We start from the raw sequence: 19,346 nt of genomic DNA, 5'->3' as shown, positions 1-19,346 counted from the left end.
AAGCTTCTGCATTCTGATCCACCTTGCCCATTGGGATCTGGGGTTGGGGGAGGTACAGCCAAGATATGGTGGTGGGCGGGGAAAGTTGGGAGGTTGGAAAGATCCAGACAGGCCCCTGGCAAGGGACACAGGGATTCTGAGGCTTCACTAGAAATTCCTGAGCCCTCAGGTGAGTTCCCTTAGACCATCCCACTTGCCCCCCAACCACAACGCCAACCATCACACACAGACTGGGCTCTGCCACTCTGTCTTTATTGGTACGGCTCCAAGTCTGAGAACACAACAGGCTCAGCCCTACTTCACATGGAGGTCCAGACTGGGCTGGGCGAGTGACCAGCAGAACTCAGGAGACTTCCAACAGAGAAGAGCAGGCTACAGACTGTGGGCACAGCACAGCACAGCACAGGACAGCCGATTGTTCTTTTTTTTCTTTTATATATAAACTGATAATTAAAAAATTAGAGTACTCTATAGAGTTTCTCTAGAGACACTTTGCAACAAAATATATATATAAAGAGCATGACCTCCTGGGCAAACGAAGCAGCATCTCTGAGCGGAGGAAAGAGGGCTCCTCATGCATTGGAGGGGGGCCAAGCCTTTGGACAGGCACCAAGGCTATTGCATATCTTGGAAGAGGGTGGAAGAGTCAAAGGCTGGCTAGTCAGGGTGTCTGCATTATTCTCTCTACATTGCAAGTGTTTATGGCTTTGGCTAAAGCATGTGAAGCAGCGGAGGTACTAAGGTGCTAAACTGAGGCCTCTCGGTCTCTATGTAAAAAACAAAAAGGAGTGGGGGACAACGATGAAGCCCTCCCTAAGCCCCAGCTGAGTGGAAGCAGATGGAAGACATTCTGCAGGGCAGAGGGGAGGCTGGGGGATATGATTTAGCAGCCTCCTCCCCCCATACCCTGTACATCCCTGCAATCCCACACATCTGTCCCTGCTGAGATTGTGTATTTGAAGGGAGGCAGTTAATCTCCCCTACACTCTGTTGTGTAATCCCTGGCGGCAGCTGGGACAGAGATGGCAGGAAGGGCTTGTCACAGCCCCATGAAGCTTCTCCTTTGGGGCAGACAAACAGCCAGGAGCCTGGGGAGACAGGGATGGGCAGAGCATTGGTTTAGGCAGTGAGGCTTGGCCACTCCCTTTGGTCCCATCTGTAACTCTGCCGACCAAACGTAGCAGGAGGGGTATCCTCTGGATGGGCAGAGCCAGCTAAGAAAAGCCAAATGTCCCTGATGGAGTGGCATGGAGGCAGGAATGGGGAGATTCAGGGGAGATGAACTTGGTCCCAGAAGCCCTTCTAGTTCATTCAGACCTGGATTCCTCCAGGATCTGAGGTAAGTTCTGGTCCCGGGGGGCAGGGGCTGGGCCTGGAGCTGGGGCTGGTGTGGGACCTGGTGTAGGGGCTGGGACCTGGACAGAGTCTGAAGTAGGCAGGGGAGGTTTGCTGCCAGGGTGGTAATCATGAGTGGCCTTGGGCTCGTTGGTGTGGTAGGAGCCCTTGTAGCGATGATTTTGCAGATAGAAGAGCACCAACATTCCCACCAGCCCGAGCAGCAGAAATGCCACCAAAACTGGGAGGAAAAAAGGAACAGTTCAGGGCCAATCTTTGGTGTTTTACCTACATGTAGACACGTACACATGTGGTTTTGTCCAGCTCAGCTGTACAACCACATCAAGCTATTCTTAAGTCTCTGGCAGGTCTGAATTCCTGGCTTATCCCCTGCCATCTTCTATTTCTTATATTTATTTCCATATCCCTGCTGGTTACCCCAATCCCTCTTTCTAGATTTCACCACAGCCCCATTTCCTTTTCCCTTAGCTATAGCCCCATTTTGAATCTGCATTTCAATTAAAAGTTTACAGCATCCTCAAACATTTACAATCTCCAACCCCTTAGCTAAATTATTACATACTACCTTCAGCATACAAAACCAAAACTAAATCCATTGTTGTCAAGTTGATTCTGACTCATAGTGACCCTATAGGGCAGAGTAGAACTGCTCCATAGGGTTTCCAAGGAGCAGCTGGTCAATTTGAACTGCACACCTTTTGGTTAGCAGCCTGAGTTCTTAACCACTGTACCACCAGGCACCGTTAACATAGCCCATCTTATCTTTCTATTTCACCATCATGTACTTAGTGCCTTCACCACCCCTCAGCCCCGAAAGTAAGGGGAAGGGAGGGAATGCTGGCAGTCAGGGTGGAATTGGTAAGTCAGGATGATCAGTGCTACTCACAGCCTAAAAGTATAGCAACCCATCCGTCATCATGGTAGTATGGGAAGTCTGAAGAGGAGAAAACCCCAGTCAGGATAAACCTCCCCCATATTAAGAATCATTTTCCTGCCCTGTCATCCCTCCCTCCCCTCTTCTGTATCCCTGGGATGTACCTGGAGGCAGGTACCAGGGATCAAGCTCAGGTGGCACCTCTGAGACGAGGCGTGGCATGGCTCCACAGTTAGATTCTGACAGTTCTCCCTGAACTCGAAGGGCCTCAGCAAGCTCAGCAGTCATGGGTCGAGGGGTTCGGAAGTGGGTCTTGAGGGGAGCTACGTTGTTGAATCGAACACCAGACAGGCAGCCTGAGAAACCTGGTGTGTTGTAGCGCTGGATCTCCGGGTCAATTACTCCTGTCTCTGGGGGAGAGGCAGGCCCAGAGAGAAAGGGGCTGGACCACCCAGTAACCCCAACCCCCTCTCATGATCCATGTTTCCCCCTCATTTTTGTCACCATTTTCACTGCCATTCCCAGTCCATTGTTCCTTCAATCTCCTCCAACACACCCTCACCCACAGCTTACCCATAACACGCCCTAGATACAAGGCCTTGGGTGAGTCCAGCTGACTGTCCACCAACAGTGAGAACTTCTGTTCTGTCATTGGGAAGTAGTCCACCTGAGGTGGGAAGGGTGTCAGGGAGAGAGGATCGAAGGTTGGCATAATCAAGATCACACAGGCACCCTCATTCTGTCTAAATTGGTGGTGCCAGCTAGGGTTAGTCCTAGCTCAGTCCTAAATTGGCAACTCCTGGGCCTAGAGATAGGCTTTGGAGATTTAAAAAAAAAACGTGAATTTGAGCCCTGACTTTGCAGCTTACTAGCAGTTTGATTTTGGGAAAATCATTTGTTGAGCCTGATTATTGATTGTAAAACAGAGATAATTAAGAGCACCTGCCAACCTGAACAACCTGACAGATATTTTGAGAGTCACATGAGGTAATATAGGTGAGAATCCTCTGTAAATTGAGATGTACTATGCAAACATTTGATATTTTCCTGGGTAATCATGGGTATGAACTAGCCCACCTCCCTCTACACATACCTGGATGAAGAGAGTGCGGTAGACTCTGGTGATATTGACGCTGTGGGGCTGGCCATCAGTAACTGGTCGGGTAGTTAGCTGGTACACGTAAGGACTGGTGCCCAGCTGATATCTCAGCTGCAGAGTCCCTATGGAGTGGGAGGACAAAGAGGGACTCTCATCCCAGCTCCCACAATCCCCATCTCCTGTGAGCATGTGGGTCCTTGTAATAGTGAATCAGTAGTTATGAGAATTAAGGGCATCTGGGGGAAGGTGGTATTGAGGAAAAAAGACCTCAGGAGCTTACCATCTTCCTTGATGAGTACAGCCATGTAGTCACGCACAAAGGAGCTGACATAGAGCAGGACAGCAGGGGCAGAGCTTGTACTAAAGCTGAAGGAGACTTCCTCTCCAGTAACATTGTAGACAGGCCCACGGTAACCAGGCACTGGCCGACCCGGCTGGGGATAATCAGGCAGGCGGTACCCAGGACCATGGTAACCAGGCACATAGCCAGGAGTGTCATAGCCAGGGACATAGCCAGGCTCATAGCCTGGCACTGGCCGGTTCAGCATGTGGGAGAACTCCTGGGCTGCGGAGCGCAGTGCTGACTGTAGGTTATAGCGCATCCAGGTGCCAGGCTCAAAGAAGCCACCAACATCTGAAAGCAGAGGCAATGAGGTCAGAGCCCCTCAGACTCGCATTCCCGAAATCAGAGGTTCTGTGTGTCATCCACACATACCGTGAAACTTGTCCTCAGTTTTTACCACCTCTGTTCACTTTGGGTCCCCTTGAGACCCTCTGTCACAGAATGAAATCTTACATCCATGAGAAACTTAAGAGATCATCTAATCCAACCCTCGCATTTTACAAATGGGGAAACAGGCTTGGAGATGGTTGTAACTTGCCCCAGGACACAGTATGTGGAAAGTCAAGATTAGAATCCAGATATCCCGACCCCATCCAGTACACTTGCCACCCCTTACATTTCCAAACCGAGACCGAAGATCTTCTGTCTGTCCCTAAGTCCCTGTATCTCCCTAGTCCACCAGACTTCTACCACTAGCACACATGCCTACGCGTCTCCCTAAGTCAGCCTTAGGGAGGATGCAGTCTGGGTATATGTGCAGAATCTTGCTATGGTAAATGTCGAGGCATAGAAGGGTATTGTGCAGCTTGAGGTGGATATACTTAGAAGGGAGGTAACCTGTGTTACCTTGGTAATGGTGGGAAGATGAGGAAGTTATTTGCTTGCTGCTCTTGAGTTCTTCTAGTACCAGCTAGCTGCTCCATCCTTCTGTTCCCACTTTATGCTTTTGGAGTCACCCAGCATCTTCAACTGCCTGATTCCCCAGCTCAGACCTCAGGAACCCGGGGACACTTCTAATTTTCCCTGATGGTGACTTTTCACCTTCCTTCCTTTCCTACCCTTCCTACATCCCATTATGCCCTATTGCTTCCTGTCCTCCCATAATCAGGAACACTGACCGTGGTTACAATATGGTCCGTCAAAAGCCGTGAGGTCACAGTCACATGTGTAGTAGCTATAGCGCTCCACGCAGCGGCCCCCATGGAAACAGGGGAACCGGGGGTGGGCACAATGGCCCGTGCAGTTGGGTGAGGTACCCTCAGAAGCATTGGCACGGCCCTCCAGGTTCAGAGTCACTCCATTCAGACGCATGGCCCTCAAGCAACCCACAAAGGGGCGCCTTTTCAGCTCTGCAGAACCTGGGAAAAGAATTTAAGAAATGGGTGTAGAGCCAGAGACAGGTATAAGAACTGGTGTTGGGAAGGGAGTCAGGGGGCTGGAAGAGTAGAATAGGATATTAGGGACTGGAGAGGAAAGGCAGGACCTGGGGGGACTGGGACCTAAGATATGGGGCCCCAGGAAGCAAGGAGAGCAGCCTTGAGAGGGTGGGGAGGTAAAGGAGGCTTTCATCCTCCCTCTAGGTTGCTGCTTACCAACATAGAGGGGCTGGTCATACTCCAGCCAGATGTAGGTCTGCAGGGGCATAGGCCGCAGCACCCAGGGCCGGTGATCCACGCGGAGCCGGGCTTGCTTCACATTGATTTCAGCCCGAACCAGGTGCCACTCATCATCGTTGAACTCAAAGTCATCTGAGTGCACTGTCAGGTTCTCATCCCCATTCCCCACATCGAAAGCGAAGACCACATCCCTGGATGCTGGACAACAAGGGGGAGTTGGGGTAGGGGAGGACTCAGACCTCCAAGATACCTCATAGATTCCTGCTCAATACAACCTCTCTTCTTTACGTCTGTGGAGCTCCTTGAATGTCCCTCCATTTGGTCTACAGCCTGGGACCAAACCCATACGCTGCTTAAACCACATATCCTCAGTCTCTCCAAAGTTAGCAGATCCCTGGAGCCAGCTTCCCAGCCCTACCTCTCAGGTTAGAAGCAGAGCTAGTTGGAGCTGGGAGAGACCTCAGGAGTTCAGCTTCCTTACAAGTAACGGGCCTAAGATCTAGAGAGGTGAAATGAGTACCCAAGGACACATATAGCTAGCTATCAAGTCAGAGCTAGCTCTAACAAGGACAGCTGGACTAAACCAAAAGCTAAGAAGTTTCCTGAATACAATCGAACACTTCAAGGGACTGAATGGCAGGGGCGGGGGTCTGGGGACCATGGTTTCAGCAGATATCTAACTCAATTGGCATAACAAAGTTTATTAAGAAAATGTTCTGCATCCCACTTTGTTCAGTGGCATCTGGGATCTTAAAAGCTAGCGAGCAGCCATGTAAGCTACATCAATTGGTCCCAACCCACCTGGAGCAAAGGAGAATGAAGAACACCAAAGACACAAGGAAAATGTTAGCTCAAGAGACAGAAAGGGCCACATAGACCAGAGACTCCATCAACCTGAGACCAGAACTAGATCTTACCCGACTACCACCAATGACCACACTGACAGGGAACACAACAGAGTCCCTGACAGAGTAGGAGAAAAGTAGGGTGCAGAACTCAAATTCTAGTGAAAAGACCAGCATTAATGGTCTGACTGAAACTGGTGGGACCCTGGAAGACATCGTCACTGGACTCTCTGTTAGCCCAGTACTGAAACCATTCCCGAAGTCAACTCTTCCGAAAAAAATTAGACTGAACTATAACATAAAATGATACTTGTGAAGAGTGTGCTTCTTAGCTCAAACAGATACATGAGACTAAATGGGCAGCTCCTGTCCCGAGGCAAGATGAGAAGGCAAAAAGGAACAGGAGCTGGTTGAATGGACACGGGACATCTGGGGTGGAAAGGAGGAGTATGCTGTCACATTATAGCAAAAGCAACTAGGGGCACATAACAATGTGTGTATAAATTTTTGTATTTGAAACTAGAACTGTAAACTTTCTCTTAAAGCACAATTAAAAAAAGGAAAAGAAAAAAAAAAAGAGGAGCTGCTGAGGCTGTTTATGTACAACCAAGCACCTCATGGGATTTGGTTTCTTGGTTTCATGGGACATCCCAGTTAATTGGCCCAATATCATGTTTAGTGCTTCTGTTCTATCTCCTAGTTCAATGTGTAGTGGCTGGGGTCTTAAAAGCTTGCAAGCAGCCATCCAAGGCACAATTTGTCTCCATTCGCTTGGAGCAACAGAGGAAGAAGGAGAGTCAGGAATAGGAGGAAGTAATGGAATGGTAGCTAATTGCCTCCATAAACAACTGCCTCCTTTGCCATGAGACCAGAAGAAGTGGATGGTGCCTGGCTACCATTACTGAATGTTTTGATCAAAGATTCTATAGAAGAATCCTGATCAAAAGGGAGAAAACACCAAACGAAATCTCAAACTCTTATGGGATCCAGACTTTCTGAATGAACACCTAAAGCTATTGCCCTGAGATAATCTTTAAACCTTAAACCAAAAAAAATCCCTGAAGTCTTCTTAAAACTACACAATTAGTTTAACTAGTAAAGAGTGTGTGCCTTGAGCATTGTGCTCTTTTAGGAACTATCCATATGGCAACAAGTTGACAATAGCAACTCAAAAGATTAAATAGGAAATTTAGGGAGTGGTGAGTTTATGCTAATGGGGGAGGAAATATTCAAAAACAGAGGATGAGAATGGCTGCACAACTTGAAGAATGTAACCAGGGTCACTGAATTGTATGCATAGAAATTGTTGAATTGGTGTATGTTTTGCTGTGTGTATTTGCAAAACCAGAAAAAATAAGTTATTAAAAAAATTTTTTTCAGAGCTAGCGCTAGAATGCAAGGTCAGCTAAAGCCCCTTCCATGCAGCTTCTCAAAAGGGTGTCTGCCCTCGTCTCTTACCCCAGCCTCCACCTACCCCATGACTCCTGAGAGATCTCCTTCATCTACCCCATGTCCCTCCCAGTGTCTGCCCGCTCACTGTTGAGTTCCACCCGCAGGTAGGGTCGGCGCCATTGGCAGTAAGGGCCCCCTATATTCTCCAGGAAGACTCCTGAGGAAGCCGAGGTCCTGAAGTAGAAGGAGACATCAAGGCTGTGGTTGGCACGGATTGGGGGAAAGCGTAGTGTGGCCCCAGTGTGGAAGGAGATTGTGTTCCAGGAGTTTCCTACAAAACAGAAGGAGGGGGTCCTTGTCAGAAAGACTAGAGGGTAGAGGGGTAAGGGAGCCTCACGTGGGGTGACGGAAGGTAGGGGACACTTAGGGGTAAGGAAGACACAAGTCAAGGGGAGACTGGGGAGTGTAATGAAAGAATAGGGAGAAGCAAGTATGAGAGTCATATCCAGGGGAAACTGGAGTGTCTGGTGGTGTGTCCTAGAGCCCCCATTGGGTGCCTAGATTTTGGAAACTAGAGAGACAACCCCAGGAGGGCACACAAAAGGGGTCTGCCACTCACGATCACCATAGCAGCGCAGAGGCCTCAGGAAGAACTGGGCCTCGGAATTGGAGCGGTTTGTATCCCCCACCACCACCTGGGTGACAGGCAGATGATCCACAAAGGTCAGCAGTCCCTTGTCGGTTCTCCTGTGGGGCGGGATGCAGTGGCTTAGCCCTGTGGCTCTCTGCCCCTCTAAGTCCTGAAAACTCTGTTCCTCTGCCCTCCTCACCACTGGGGCTGGTCAGCATCACAGTTACAGTGCAGGGCAGGGTCCACACAGCTCCGGTCCAGACCACAGGCACAGCGCTGGATCCCAGGCTGCGAGCCTCCCCAGTAGAAGTGCTGCTCTTCATTTCGGCCAATCCAAAAGCTGTAGGGGTAGCCTCCTGGGGAAGAGGTGCAGGTAGTTACCAGGCCCTCCATTAGCCTCTAGGTTCCTCTATAGCCCTTCCAACCAGTGAAGACCCTTCCTTGAATCTCTACCCCAGGGTTCCAGCTGAACCCTCCGATTTCCTTCTTCAAGGCCCCCACAGGTCTCTCTTCCAGGTCCCCTACCTTGCCCTCCTTGACCCCAGCCCAACCTGCAGTGTTCAGCAGCCGGGAGTTATAGCAGGAGAACTCGATCCACTGTTCACAGTGCTGGGAACCGTTGGCCAGGGCACTGACTTCCTCCCAGGATGCATTCCAGTACTGGATGGCCCCCAGGAATGGCCGCTCCATGCTGGAACCTGTCACCCGGGTTGTCCACAGCCTGTCATGCCGCACAACTGTCCATGCTCGATTCTCTGGGGGAGGGGAAGGGGCTGAGCTTTGGCTGGAAATGGGCATTCTTTACCCATCTCCCTGCCCACCACCACACCACTGCTGAAACCTGGTGCCAACAAATATGGCCAGCAGCTCTATTCCAGCCCAGCTCTGGGCCCTCTACATGGTAGGCTGGAGTTGAGACAGCTGGAATGGATCAGGAAGCTGGAATTTATCTGTAAGGCTGGGTTACAAATTCCTGAGTGTCCACTTTTCCCTCTGCCCTCCTTTACCCCCACCACAGCTTAACCTTACTGGCCCTGTCCACCCCTCTATCCTTCCCTGTTCCCCATACCCCTGCATTGCCTTGTCAGCTGCCCTTCAGTACCCATCAGAGTGACTTGCCTCGGATATCACAGTACACTACAAATGGCTTCAGAGGGCCACTGCCATCAGGATCAATGGTAAAGTTTCCAGAAGTTTTCCCACTGAGCCTGTAAGCTTCACAGGATTCCTTATACAAAGCTGGTAAGTGGTGGGGTGAGGAAAAAGCAATTATGGGATCAGATAGCTAGAAAGGCCAGCCTCACCATCTCCAGCAGCCTCATGATCCCAACTCCCTTCTCCTGACCTCCCCTATCCCTGTCTCTCTCCCATACCCCATCTGGCTTACGTTGGTGGCAGGTCTCCCCCTTGTAGCCTGTCAGTTCACAATAGCAGATGAAGTCATCCCAAGACTGGTAGCAGCGTCCATCATGCTCACACATGTTAGGGTTGCACCTAGGGAAGGGGGTCAGCCCCAAGGAAAGGAGCCTCACTGGGAGCCTGAGAGTGGAATCTGTCCCCACAAGCTTCCCTCTCAGCTTCTGGGAGCACCAGAACCTGGTGGGACACCACCGGTCACCAACTCACCAGGTATAAGCCCAGATGCTGGGGTATTTGCCAGTGCTCAGGGTTTAGGTACTATTGTTCCCCTTTTCCCCAAAAGAGGAAAATAGTGCCTGATTCCCTACTGCCCCCCCCCAAAAAAACCAAAAAACTTCCAGGGCCATAAGCAGATGCTTCATTTCTATCCTGAACATGTGTCACTTTAAGGGAAGAAGTAGGAGGTATCATTTCCAGGTGGGGAATTGAGGAGCTCAGACAAGGAGAAGGGAGAAGAGGATTAGAGAAAGGCTACTCCCACTGGGAGACCATGGGGAGGGCTTTGGAGAGATCACCTAGCAGGGAGAGGGGCTTCTGGATACCTATCAGTGATGCCACATGTGTCAAAGAGGATTTCAGCAAAGTGTCCAAGCCGCCGGAACTCTACCAGAGTCAGGTTGACCAGTTGACCATCCACCTTGAGCAGCTCCATACAGCCATGGAATGCTGTCTGGTTGGAATGGCAGCCCCATCGGCTGGCTGGCTTAGGACAACCTGGAGCAACCACTCCTGTGAGGCCTTCCCAAAGGGAGACCCCAGAGAATGTCCCCCGGGAAGATGCCAGAGGAGAACCAGACATGAAGGAAGGAATGGGGCTAGAACCAAAGTATAGATTAATGACAATAACCTTCCACTCCCTACGGCCTGGGAAGGGAAAGAAGGCTTGATCACTACAAAACTGTCCATTTAGCCCCTTCTGGGTAGATTTAGGTTGGGCCCTTCAACCCAGAAGCAAGGGGGCTGGCCAGGTTGGTCCCCACTTACCTCCAAAGAAGTATGAAGTCCCTGTGCGGATAAGCAGTGGGTACGAGACCCTGACCTCTGCCCCCTCTACATCATCAATGCTAATGACTGCATGGTTTTCTTGTGCCGCAAAATTCACCTCGTGCCAAAAGCCATCATTCAGGCGGTACCCTGGATAAGAAAGGAAGATGGTATGATTGGGCGGAAGCAGTGACTACAGTAGAAGAGTGTCCTAAACGGGACAGCAGCAACCCCACACTATGCCCCAACAGCAGTCTATGTGACCCACCCATTATTGCACTTATCGCACTGAGTGGTGACATCTCTGAGTATCTATCGTGATCATCCATAACCCCAGCAACTGACACAGAGTCTGCAAAGTCACAAGTAGATAACAAACACCCCCCAGGGACCCTCTGGAGCTGAGGAATATCAGGACTCTGAGCTTTCTAGCTTTTCCCAGCACCCTTAGCCCCAGATTTTCCTCCCTGCCACTCCCACCTTGCCCACAGGGGCCTGGGACCTCCTGCTCTTCTCCCTTCTCCCCCTTCGCTCCCCAGTATGCAAATGCCTCGGTCAGGCCAGGAACCTCTCTGGCCCCCTCTGCCCTTCTCTGGCCCTCTCGCAGCACCCCCTTTCCCCTCTCACCAGCAGCGAACTGAAGCTTCTTGCGACCGGTCTGCGCAATGGACACGTTGACCTGCCCTTCACTGAGCATCAGCTCCACGTGGCCCAGCCCATCCCCCAGGCTGGAGAACAGTAGCAGTCCTGTGAGGTCCCAGGTGCGGAAGCGAAAGGAGACTGCCAGGCGGCCGCGGCGCGGGAAGCCAGGCACTTGCACGAAGTTGTGAGGGCCTCCGAAGTTGATGGGGTGCGGAACCGGGTCCAGGCAACGGAATGCCACCTTACCCTGGGGGTGAAAGCAAGGACCCATTAGCACCCTCCAGCCAGCATGCCGGCCTCTGGCCCTCGTCGCTGCCCTTGCCTTGGCTGGGAATTCAATTTTCCCATTGATCAAGACCTCTTCACCCCACTCCCTTGGTGCCCGCGGGGCAAGACCTTCCACCTTGACCCTTCACTCTAGGAAACTTCTGTGCAGCTGTGAAAGGGGTGCCCAACCCAGTCAGCTTTCTCGCTGTAGCTGAGCTACACCATTTCCAGGGCGATGGCCTCCTTCCCTTTTTTCCAGTGCCAAGAGGCAATTTAGGGCCACTGGCCCAGCTGCCGCCCCTTCCCTGCAGCGGCGCTGGCGTCCGCTCTAAGTGGGGCTGGAATGGGGAAGCTGGCTTAGAGTCCTGGGTTCGAGTTCCAATTCAGCCACTGTGCAACTGCATAACCCCTGGCCCAGACACTCTCCTTCTCTGAGCTTCAGTTTCCCCAGTTATTCACTGAGGAGGTGGCTGGACCAGACCAGAGCTTCTTAACTGGGGCGTCCTTAGACTTTGCACTTTCTGGGAGTCCGTGATACTCCCCCGCCTGAGCATCTGACTAGGGGAGAAAGGGGGTCTTCGGCTTTTATGTGATTCTCAAGCTCTCTTCCCGCTCCACCTCTTTGCTTTCCAAGCGGCTTTGGATCCCTTCCTCCCAGATCCCCCTGCCCACTGGCCTCGAAGGTGATCCGCGAGTGGCGACGCACAGCCAAGTCGGCAATGTTGACTCGATTGAAGATTATATTCTCCATGCAGCCACGGAAATTATGCCGATAGGCGAGGTTCTTACGCGCAGCACCCACCAGACCCCCGATGAACATCTGTGGGCAGGGTGGGAAGTGAGGTTCCCCAGCACAGGAGCACACCCACACCCACCCATACACACGCCTTTGTTGTACTCCCACGCATGTCATATAGACCTTCCCAATGCCAGGCCAGGCTTTATAAAAGACTGCAAACACATTCCTCCAGTGTCCCAATTACAGCCCTAAGCTTGGCCTCCAGGTCTGGGTTCAGGCCCTGATTCCACCACAAACTGGCTGCACACTCTTGAACGAGTCACTTAACCTGCATGGCATGCTCCTGATTGGGTCCAGGGTTTTTCCCAAGTCCACAGTGTTGTGGGAGGACCCAAGGGGGCTATTTGCTCACCTTGTCTGGTCCTCAGAAGCCAGGTTTCCAGGCCTCAGCTCATAGTTCTGAGGTGGCACCCAGAAATCTGAACGCTAACAGCAATAACAAAAAGCCAGGCCCTTCTGGTGAGCAGCAAGTTTGCCAAGTTCTGCTAGAAGATTCAGGAACTGGAAAGATCCTTACCTCCGGGGTGAGAAGTTACTGCCCCTCACCCCAGCAAGGGGCACTTCCCACTACTCACCTCGTTGTCCAGGTTCAACCTCTCGAAGTCGCCGTTGAGCAGGAAGCGCTGCACGTAGCCGTCCAGGGTGAGGTTGGCTTCGCGACCAAATCGGTCCACACGCACATAGTGCCAGTGCTGGTCGTTGAGGACGCCTCCCGCGGTCATTGTCGTGTGACCAGGCCTCGGCTGGATGGGGCTGCTGCCTGAGGGTGGGGTAAAGAAGGGTCAGACCTTGAGCCAAGAGAACCCCAGCAAACCCTAGCCCCCAGGCAGAGAAGCCGTGCGCAGCGCAGAGGAGGGCTGCACAGGGTTGAGGGCCGCTAGAGAGGGCAGGCACGGGGCCTGAGACTGGGATGGATCGCGTGCCATTGGCGAGAGTGTGACTTAAGGTAAACCATTTAACCTCTGTGAGCTTGTTTTCCTCTCTGCAAAACTCGGGGCATGATAGCTGCTTTGATCTACATCACTCGGGGAAACGATAAAGACAAGCAAAGTAATAACTCTTTATGTTATTAGTTGGCGTGTATTCGATTCCGACACCGAGGAAACTGAGGTTTAAGGAAGGGCCTTGTCCAAGGTCACACAGCTAGTAGGTAACAGAGCTGAGACTGGAATCCAGTCCTCCTGATTCCAGTCCTGCGCTTTGCTAGAACCAAATGCTACAAGTAAAAGGCGGGGTGGCCCAGACAGTAAGGAAGGGGAAAATCAAGCACGGGCGCGGGAGCGCGGACGTGGTGCGGGGAGGTGCGGTGGGAGAGCCGCAGGGGTCGCTCCTGGGGTCGCGCCCGCGTCGCCGGGCTCACCAAGGCTCATGTGCAGCAGCAGGTGCGCCCCCTGCAGCTCGAGCGTCACGTAGTCGCCCTGCGCGCCCTCGGCGTGCAACAGAAGCCCGTCCTTCTCCTCGGTCTTGAAGCTGAAGGCGAACACGTCCCACAGGCTCCGGCTGACCCCACGCGGGAAGCGGTACGAGATGGCGTCGTCGCCGTCAAAATAGAGGACGTCGGACTCTGCGCGAAGGACAGCAGGTGGGCTCGGGCCGGGAGACTGCCGGTCACAGGCCTCGCTCCACGACTGTCCCCGCCCCTTACTGTAAGGGCAGCCGTAGATGCCCAGCCTCAGGCCGATCTTGCCACGAGGGTTCCAGGCCAGAGGCACGATGCGGATGTAACGCGCCGTGAAGTGGTAGTGCAGGTCGTGGCGCACCACCGCGGACTCGTTGACATTACCAAAGAAGGTCTGCGGGGGTGGAGGAGGAATGACCCACCATCTGCTTTATCCTCCCCCACAGTCCCTACCCTACAATGACACACCCAGCCAATCTCCACTTCGAGAAAGCACTCTTTGATCTTCCCTGCCTTCTTTTTGCCAACAGTTTCCCTAGCCTAGGGTGTCCTTTCCCACTACTCTAATCTTTCCTGGGGGGGAGGATCTTTCCTTAGAGCTTACCTTAAATACCTCCTCCTTCGGGAAGCTCTCCCAGATTTCACCCTAAAGTCTATTAAACCCTGTGGCTGCGGAGTGTCTTGCACACATGGTGAGCTGACGGTCCTGCTGGACTGAGTCCCCAGAATGGTTGCACTGCCCCTCACCTGTGCCCTCACCACCGCCCCCCCGCCAGTGCCCAGCCCAGAGTACCGAGCAGAGGGGATTCCCCAAGTGTGCAGGCAGGGGAGCCCAGAGTACCGCGTTATGCCCTCGCTGGTAGAACGGCGTCCAGCTATCCACGCGGTCGCCGTAGAGCAGCATGTAGCGTGTGACCCAGTCCCACGAGTTAAAGGAGCCCTGTGTGGCCACAGCCCGGATCCGGTGCTTCTTCATTAGGTCTATCTGGAGCCAGGGATTCGGGTCACCGATCCGGGGCGACCATCCGCTTATGCCTGTACAAGGGGCAGGGGCTTTCACCGTCGGCTCCCTTCTCTCCTCCTCCTCCTCCCCCCACCCCAGCCCTCGGGAGTACCCTACTCCGCCGTGGTGCGCGCCCGCTCACCGTGCAGCCGGGCGAAGCGCGGCGCTGTGAAAAGCCCATAGTAGGAGGAGGCGCCCAGCGAGCGCGCATACAGGGGCCCCACCAGCTCCTCGTCGCAGCCGTCTGTGGCGGGGGAGTGGGCACTTTGATCAGCGCCGGCCCCTCCCAGGCCCTTCCAAAGCCAGGCCCACTTGGCAGCCAGAGTTCCCCTTTTTCTGCCCCCCAGCGGCAGACCCAGCCCTACCTAAAGCCACCTACTCGATCTGGCTGCAGCAATAGTTACACGCTCAGGGGAGGTTGCCTTCTCCTTCTGGGGCATCCCCAGGCTAGACCTTCCGACCCAACTCCAGATCCTCCCTAGCTAGGTTCCTGCCCTTGTACCAGCCTGGGGACAGTACTCCCCCAAACCCACACCCAAGCCTCAGCATCTTCCAGAACCTGAGTCAGCCCAAAAAACCACTCCAGCCCCCAGCCTTAATATAAGTCCCACTCATTAGCCCATAAACCCTGCACTAGTCCCAAATCAGGCCTTGATCCCTGCCCCAGCCAGCCCTAGCACTATCACCAACGCCATCTCCAATCTAGCGTCAGTCAGGATCACAAACTACTGCTTAGATCCCAGCCACAAAATCCAGACCCAGCCACAAAACCCAGCCCCAGGGCCAGCTCCAAAATCCAGCTCCAGACCCTGGCAAAAACTCAACCCTAGCCCGGGCTACCAGAACGATTCTCATCTCCAGCTCTATCCTCAAACCCAGGCACCAGCTCCCGTTTGGATCCCAGCCCCAAATCCCTGCCCTGCCCGACTTCATCCTCGGTTGGAAACCCAGCCCCAGCCCGAGCCGCGCGAGCCAGCCTTGGAGCTGCATTGCGGAGCGCGGGGGAGAGGCAGGAAAGGATGCGAGCGAGCGGGCGCGCGCCGGCTCGGAAGGGGGCCGCGACCACCCAGCCGCAATGCGGAGCCGGACACGCCCTGCAGGTTCTGGGCTCCTGGGCCCAACCTTGCCTATATCCGAACCCCGCACTCACAGTAGCCCCAGCCGCGAGCTCCTGAGACCGCTGCAAGCAGGATGCAGAAAAGCCGGAGACGCATCATGCAGAGCTGATGGGTCCCCGGCGGCCGCCTCCCAGCGCCCGGCTCTGGCTGGTGCTCCAGCTCCGACTCGGGCTCCCAGCTCTCCCCTTGGCGTTAGCGGCGTACCGCTGTCTCTCCTCCTTTCCCTTCCTCCCTCCTATCTCCCCCAACCCTCTCTCTCTCTCTCTCTTTCTCTCCGGTTCCTGGCTCTCGGCTCTTCTCTCTCTCCTCTCCTTTCCACCTTCTCACCTCCCCCCTTCCTCCCCAGCCTCTCTCTCCTGGCACGCGCGCTTTCCCGGACCCCGCGCAAGCGCGCGCCTCAGCCCTGTTGCGAAAGGGAGGGGGTAGAGAGCCTCCAGTCACCGGGAAATACCCCGAATGCCCCGAGACCATCAGGGGGCTGGGGCTGTAGGGATGGCGGAAGGGAGGCAAGGGCCCGATGGTCCTGAAAAATCCAAGCAAAGACAGGAGGGAGGCGGTGCCTGGAGATGGGGAGAAGGGTAAGTAAAAGAACCTACCATTTTCGGAAGACAAATTATGCCCCAGGCCCCATGCTAGACACCCTCCATAATCTTCTGGATTCAGCATTTTACCTTACTCCACCTTGCAGATGAAAAAAAACCTAAAGCTCAGAGAGGTAAAGAAACTTACTCAAGATCACACAGCTAACTAGTGAATGATGATATTCCAAGGTTCATTTTCTTTTCCACTGGCAGGGTAGAAAGAAGTCTCCTTTGGGGAGGGGGATGAAAAAGATAAAGTGGGCCCACAGATCCTAATCCCCACCTCCCGCTTGGCCCCTCTCCCCGCCCCTTCCTTCCTGTCCCACTAGTTTAACTTCTCCCCCTTCTCCCCCTGCTGCTACACTTCAGAAACCCGAGTAGCAAGAGATGGGGACTGAGCCCGCAGAGCAGGTGGGAGTCGGAGTAGGGCTTGTGGGGGGGGGATGGTTACAAAAGGGGAGGGTAAGGTGATGGGATTCCCCACTTGCTATAGGGGTTCAGAGGGCTACAGGTCTTTGCTATCCTAGCACCCTATCCGGAATGCCTGGAGCCATCTCAGGTGGGGGCCCTCCACGTGGATGGGGCTGGTAGTATAAGGCTGGGGTTGGAAGGGGCAGAACTCAGGCTAAGGGGACTGAGGCTGAGGGGAAGGGCAGGTTGAACTTAGAGCCCAGGGTCCAAACTGAGCACAGAAAACCTGAACCCCAACCCTTGAAAACCCCTTGGCATAAGTACTTCAGTGCAGCTGTACTGGAGGCACAGGCGGGAACCGGGAGGGGAAGGAGACAAACAGAAATCCTCTCCAGACCAAGCATGTAGTCCAGAGTCAGGATCTGAGGCAAAGCCTGCATGTGGACGTCCTTCCAGGAGAGGGCGCTGAAGAGGGAACAGAAGCTCCAACATTTATTAATAATACAAGCCCTTGGACTATGGAAAGCAGAGATGCTTCACATCTCTTATCTTCCTTATTTCAAACAATCCTCACAGCAAATCCTGCTAGGTGGGATGGTCAGGACTTCTTTACGTATTAGGAAGCTGAGGTTCAAAAAGAGCAAGTCCCTTGCTCAAGGTCACCCAGAAAGTTGGAGATAGAGGCAGGAGGGGTGCATGGAAGTCCAGGCCCTGGAGTGGGGGTGGGGGTTGAGTTAGGGGGTGTGAAGGAAGAATTTCAAGAAGAGTTTATATCTTTTCCCTCTGCTGTTGTACCTGTTTACAGGAGCTTCCAGCTTGGAGGCATGTGTGGGAGGGGGATGTGTGTGGGCAAGTGTCTCACCAGGTCTCTCACCTTGACCTTCCCAGGTCTCCTGGGGCCCTTACTCTGGGGACGATGATGAGGCATACTCCTCTGAACCGCTGCCGGAGCTCTGCTACAAGGCAGACGTCCAGGCCTTCAGCAGGGCCTTCCAACCCAGTGTCTCCCTGACGGTGGCTGCGCTGGGTCTGGCCGGCAATGGCCTGGTTCTGGCCACCCACCTGGCAGCCCGCCGCGTGGCCCGCTCTCCCACCTCAGCCCACCTGCTCCAGCTGGCCCTGGCCGACCTCCTGCTGGCATTGACCCTGCCTTTTGCCGCAGTCGGGACTCTGCAGGGCTGGAGCCTGGGCAGTGCCACCTGCCGCGCCATCTCCGGCCTCTACTCTGCCTCCTTCCACGCCGGCTTCCTCTTCTTGGCCTGTATCAGCGCCGACCGCTACGTGGCCATTGCGCGGGCCCTCCCGGCCGGGCCGCGGCCTTCTGCACCAGGCCAGGCGCACTTGGTCTCAGCCGTTGTGTGGCTGCTGTCACTTCTCCTGGCGCTGCCCGCGCTCCTCTTCAGCCGGGACGGGCACCGGGAAGGCCAGCGGCGCTGCCGCCTCATCTTCCCCGAGGGCCTTACGCAGACGGTGAAGGGGGCAAGTGTCGTGGCGCAGGTGGCCCTGGGCTTCGCACTGCCGCTGAGCGTCATGGCGGCCTGCTACGCCCTCCTCGGCCGCACGTTGCTGGCCGCCAGGGGGCTGGAGCGCCGGCGCGCGCTACGCGTCGTGGTGGCTCTGGTGGCTGCCTTCGTGGTGCTGCAGCTGCCCTACAGCCTCGCCCTGCTGCTGGATACCGCCGATCTGTTGGCTGCTCGCGAGCTGAGCTGCCCAGCCAGCAAGCGCAAGGATCTAGCTCTGCTGGTGACCGGCGCCTTGGCCCTCGCCCGCTGCGGCCTCAACCCTGTGCTCTACGCCTTTCTGGGGCTGCGCTTCCGCCAGGACCTCCGGAGGCTGCTGCGGGGTGGGGGCTGCAGTCCAGGGCCTCACCCTCGCGGCCGCTGCCCCCGTCGGCCCCGCCTGTCTTCCTGCTCCGCTCCCACTGAGACCCACAGTCTCTCCTTTTAGGACAACCAGAGTTGCGAATCTAGAGGAGGGGGCGGGCTGAGGAAACTACGCCAGGGAGTGTAGTGGGAAAGGGGAGTAGATGGGAGAACACTGAGAAAGAGGTAGGGACCTAAAGGGGTTGCTTCTGTGCCTTAACACATTAAATTGATAACATGAAAATGAGATGCAAGCCAACAACTGTTACTATTTTTGAGTCACCGACTTGGAAGTGATTTATAGCAGGGCAGAGCCGGTGGGTCACCCCTCCCGCTTGGTTCTGAGGGGAAGGCGCTGAGAGCCCGGGTGGGGGTGGGGACTGCTGAGCCCGCTAAGGTTCTAGGCACTGACATCCCCTCCACCTTCGCTCCGTCTCTGCCAACAGAGGTGAGGTGGGAAAGCTGCCAGGCGAGGAGGGGCGGGGGTTCCTCTCGAAATAGTGTAAGGAAGAGCTTTCTAACAACCAGAGCTATCCAGTAATGGCTGCCTTAGGAAGTACCGAGTTCCTGGCCTCTGGAATGTTTCAAGCTGAGGCTGTCGGGCACTGCGTGTGCCTGTGCGTGGGATGGGGGTAGGGGTACGAGGGTGGACGTTTGGATAAGATTACCATTTTACAATCCCTTCCAAGGTTCTGTGATGGAAGG

General features: G+C 54.3%; 2 protein-coding genes across 8 annotated transcripts; one reads left to right on the top strand and one right to left on the bottom strand.

Annotated features, from left to right (window-relative positions):
- Positions 1–236: 236 nt before the first annotated feature.
- CNTNAP1 (contactin associated protein 1) lies at positions 237–17,980 on the bottom strand. 5 transcript variants are annotated; one of them, XM_049859687.1, is made up of 24 exons: positions 17,654–17,980; positions 16,517–16,597; positions 14,812–14,913; positions 14,460–14,701; positions 13,628–14,060; positions 12,843–13,027; positions 12,145–12,288; positions 11,187–11,448; positions 10,560–10,709; positions 10,118–10,289; positions 9,544–9,650; positions 9,276–9,395; positions 8,708–8,911; positions 8,356–8,512; positions 8,145–8,272; positions 7,671–7,856; positions 5,265–5,486; positions 4,791–5,030; positions 3,610–3,963; positions 3,324–3,451; positions 2,804–2,897; positions 2,395–2,640; positions 2,243–2,290; positions 237–1,576 (listed from the first exon to the last, which is right to left on the bottom strand). In XM_049859687.1, the coding sequence occupies exons 4-24, from the start codon at positions 14,640–14,642 to the stop codon at positions 1,308–1,310; spliced, it is 4,032 nt and encodes a 1,343-aa protein (XP_049715644.1). In that variant the 5' UTR covers positions 14,643–14,701; positions 14,812–14,913; positions 16,517–16,597; positions 17,654–17,980; the 3' UTR covers positions 237–1,307. The 5 variants fall into 5 exon arrangements, with proteins under 5 accessions (XP_049715644.1, XP_049715642.1, XP_049715643.1 ...); XM_049859685.1 differs by lacking the exons at positions 16,517–16,597; positions 17,654–17,980 and adding an exon at positions 15,820–16,150 and having other exon boundaries at positions 13,628–13,831; positions 13,913–14,060; XM_049859686.1 differs by lacking the exons at positions 16,517–16,597; positions 17,654–17,980 and adding an exon at positions 15,820–16,150 and having other exon boundaries at positions 13,628–13,831; positions 13,913–14,060; positions 14,508–14,701.
- Positions 13,764–18,862, top strand: CCR10 (C-C motif chemokine receptor 10). Of its 3 annotated transcripts, none has more exons than XM_049859691.1 (3): positions 13,764–13,849; positions 16,738–16,779; positions 17,668–18,862. In XM_049859691.1, the coding sequence occupies exons 2-3, from the start codon at positions 16,756–16,758 to the stop codon at positions 18,724–18,726; spliced, it is 1,083 nt and encodes a 360-aa protein (XP_049715648.1). In that variant the 5' UTR covers positions 13,764–13,849; positions 16,738–16,755; the 3' UTR covers positions 18,727–18,862. The 3 variants fall into 3 exon arrangements, with proteins under 3 accessions (XP_049715648.1, XP_049715647.1, XP_049715649.1); XM_049859690.1 differs by lacking the exon at positions 13,764–13,849 and adding an exon at positions 16,285–16,365; XM_049859692.1 differs by lacking the exons at positions 13,764–13,849; positions 16,738–16,779 and adding an exon at positions 16,285–16,365.
- Positions 18,863–19,346: the final 484 nt, after the last annotated feature.

This window comes from Elephas maximus, chromosome 19, assembly GCF_024166365.1.
Source record: "Elephas maximus indicus isolate mEleMax1 chromosome 19, mEleMax1 primary haplotype, whole genome shotgun sequence".
Taxonomy (NCBI): Eukaryota; Metazoa; Chordata; class Mammalia; order Proboscidea; family Elephantidae; genus Elephas; species Elephas maximus.
Note: the sequence above shows the minus strand (reverse complement) of the source record. Positions and strands in the feature narration are given on the sequence as shown.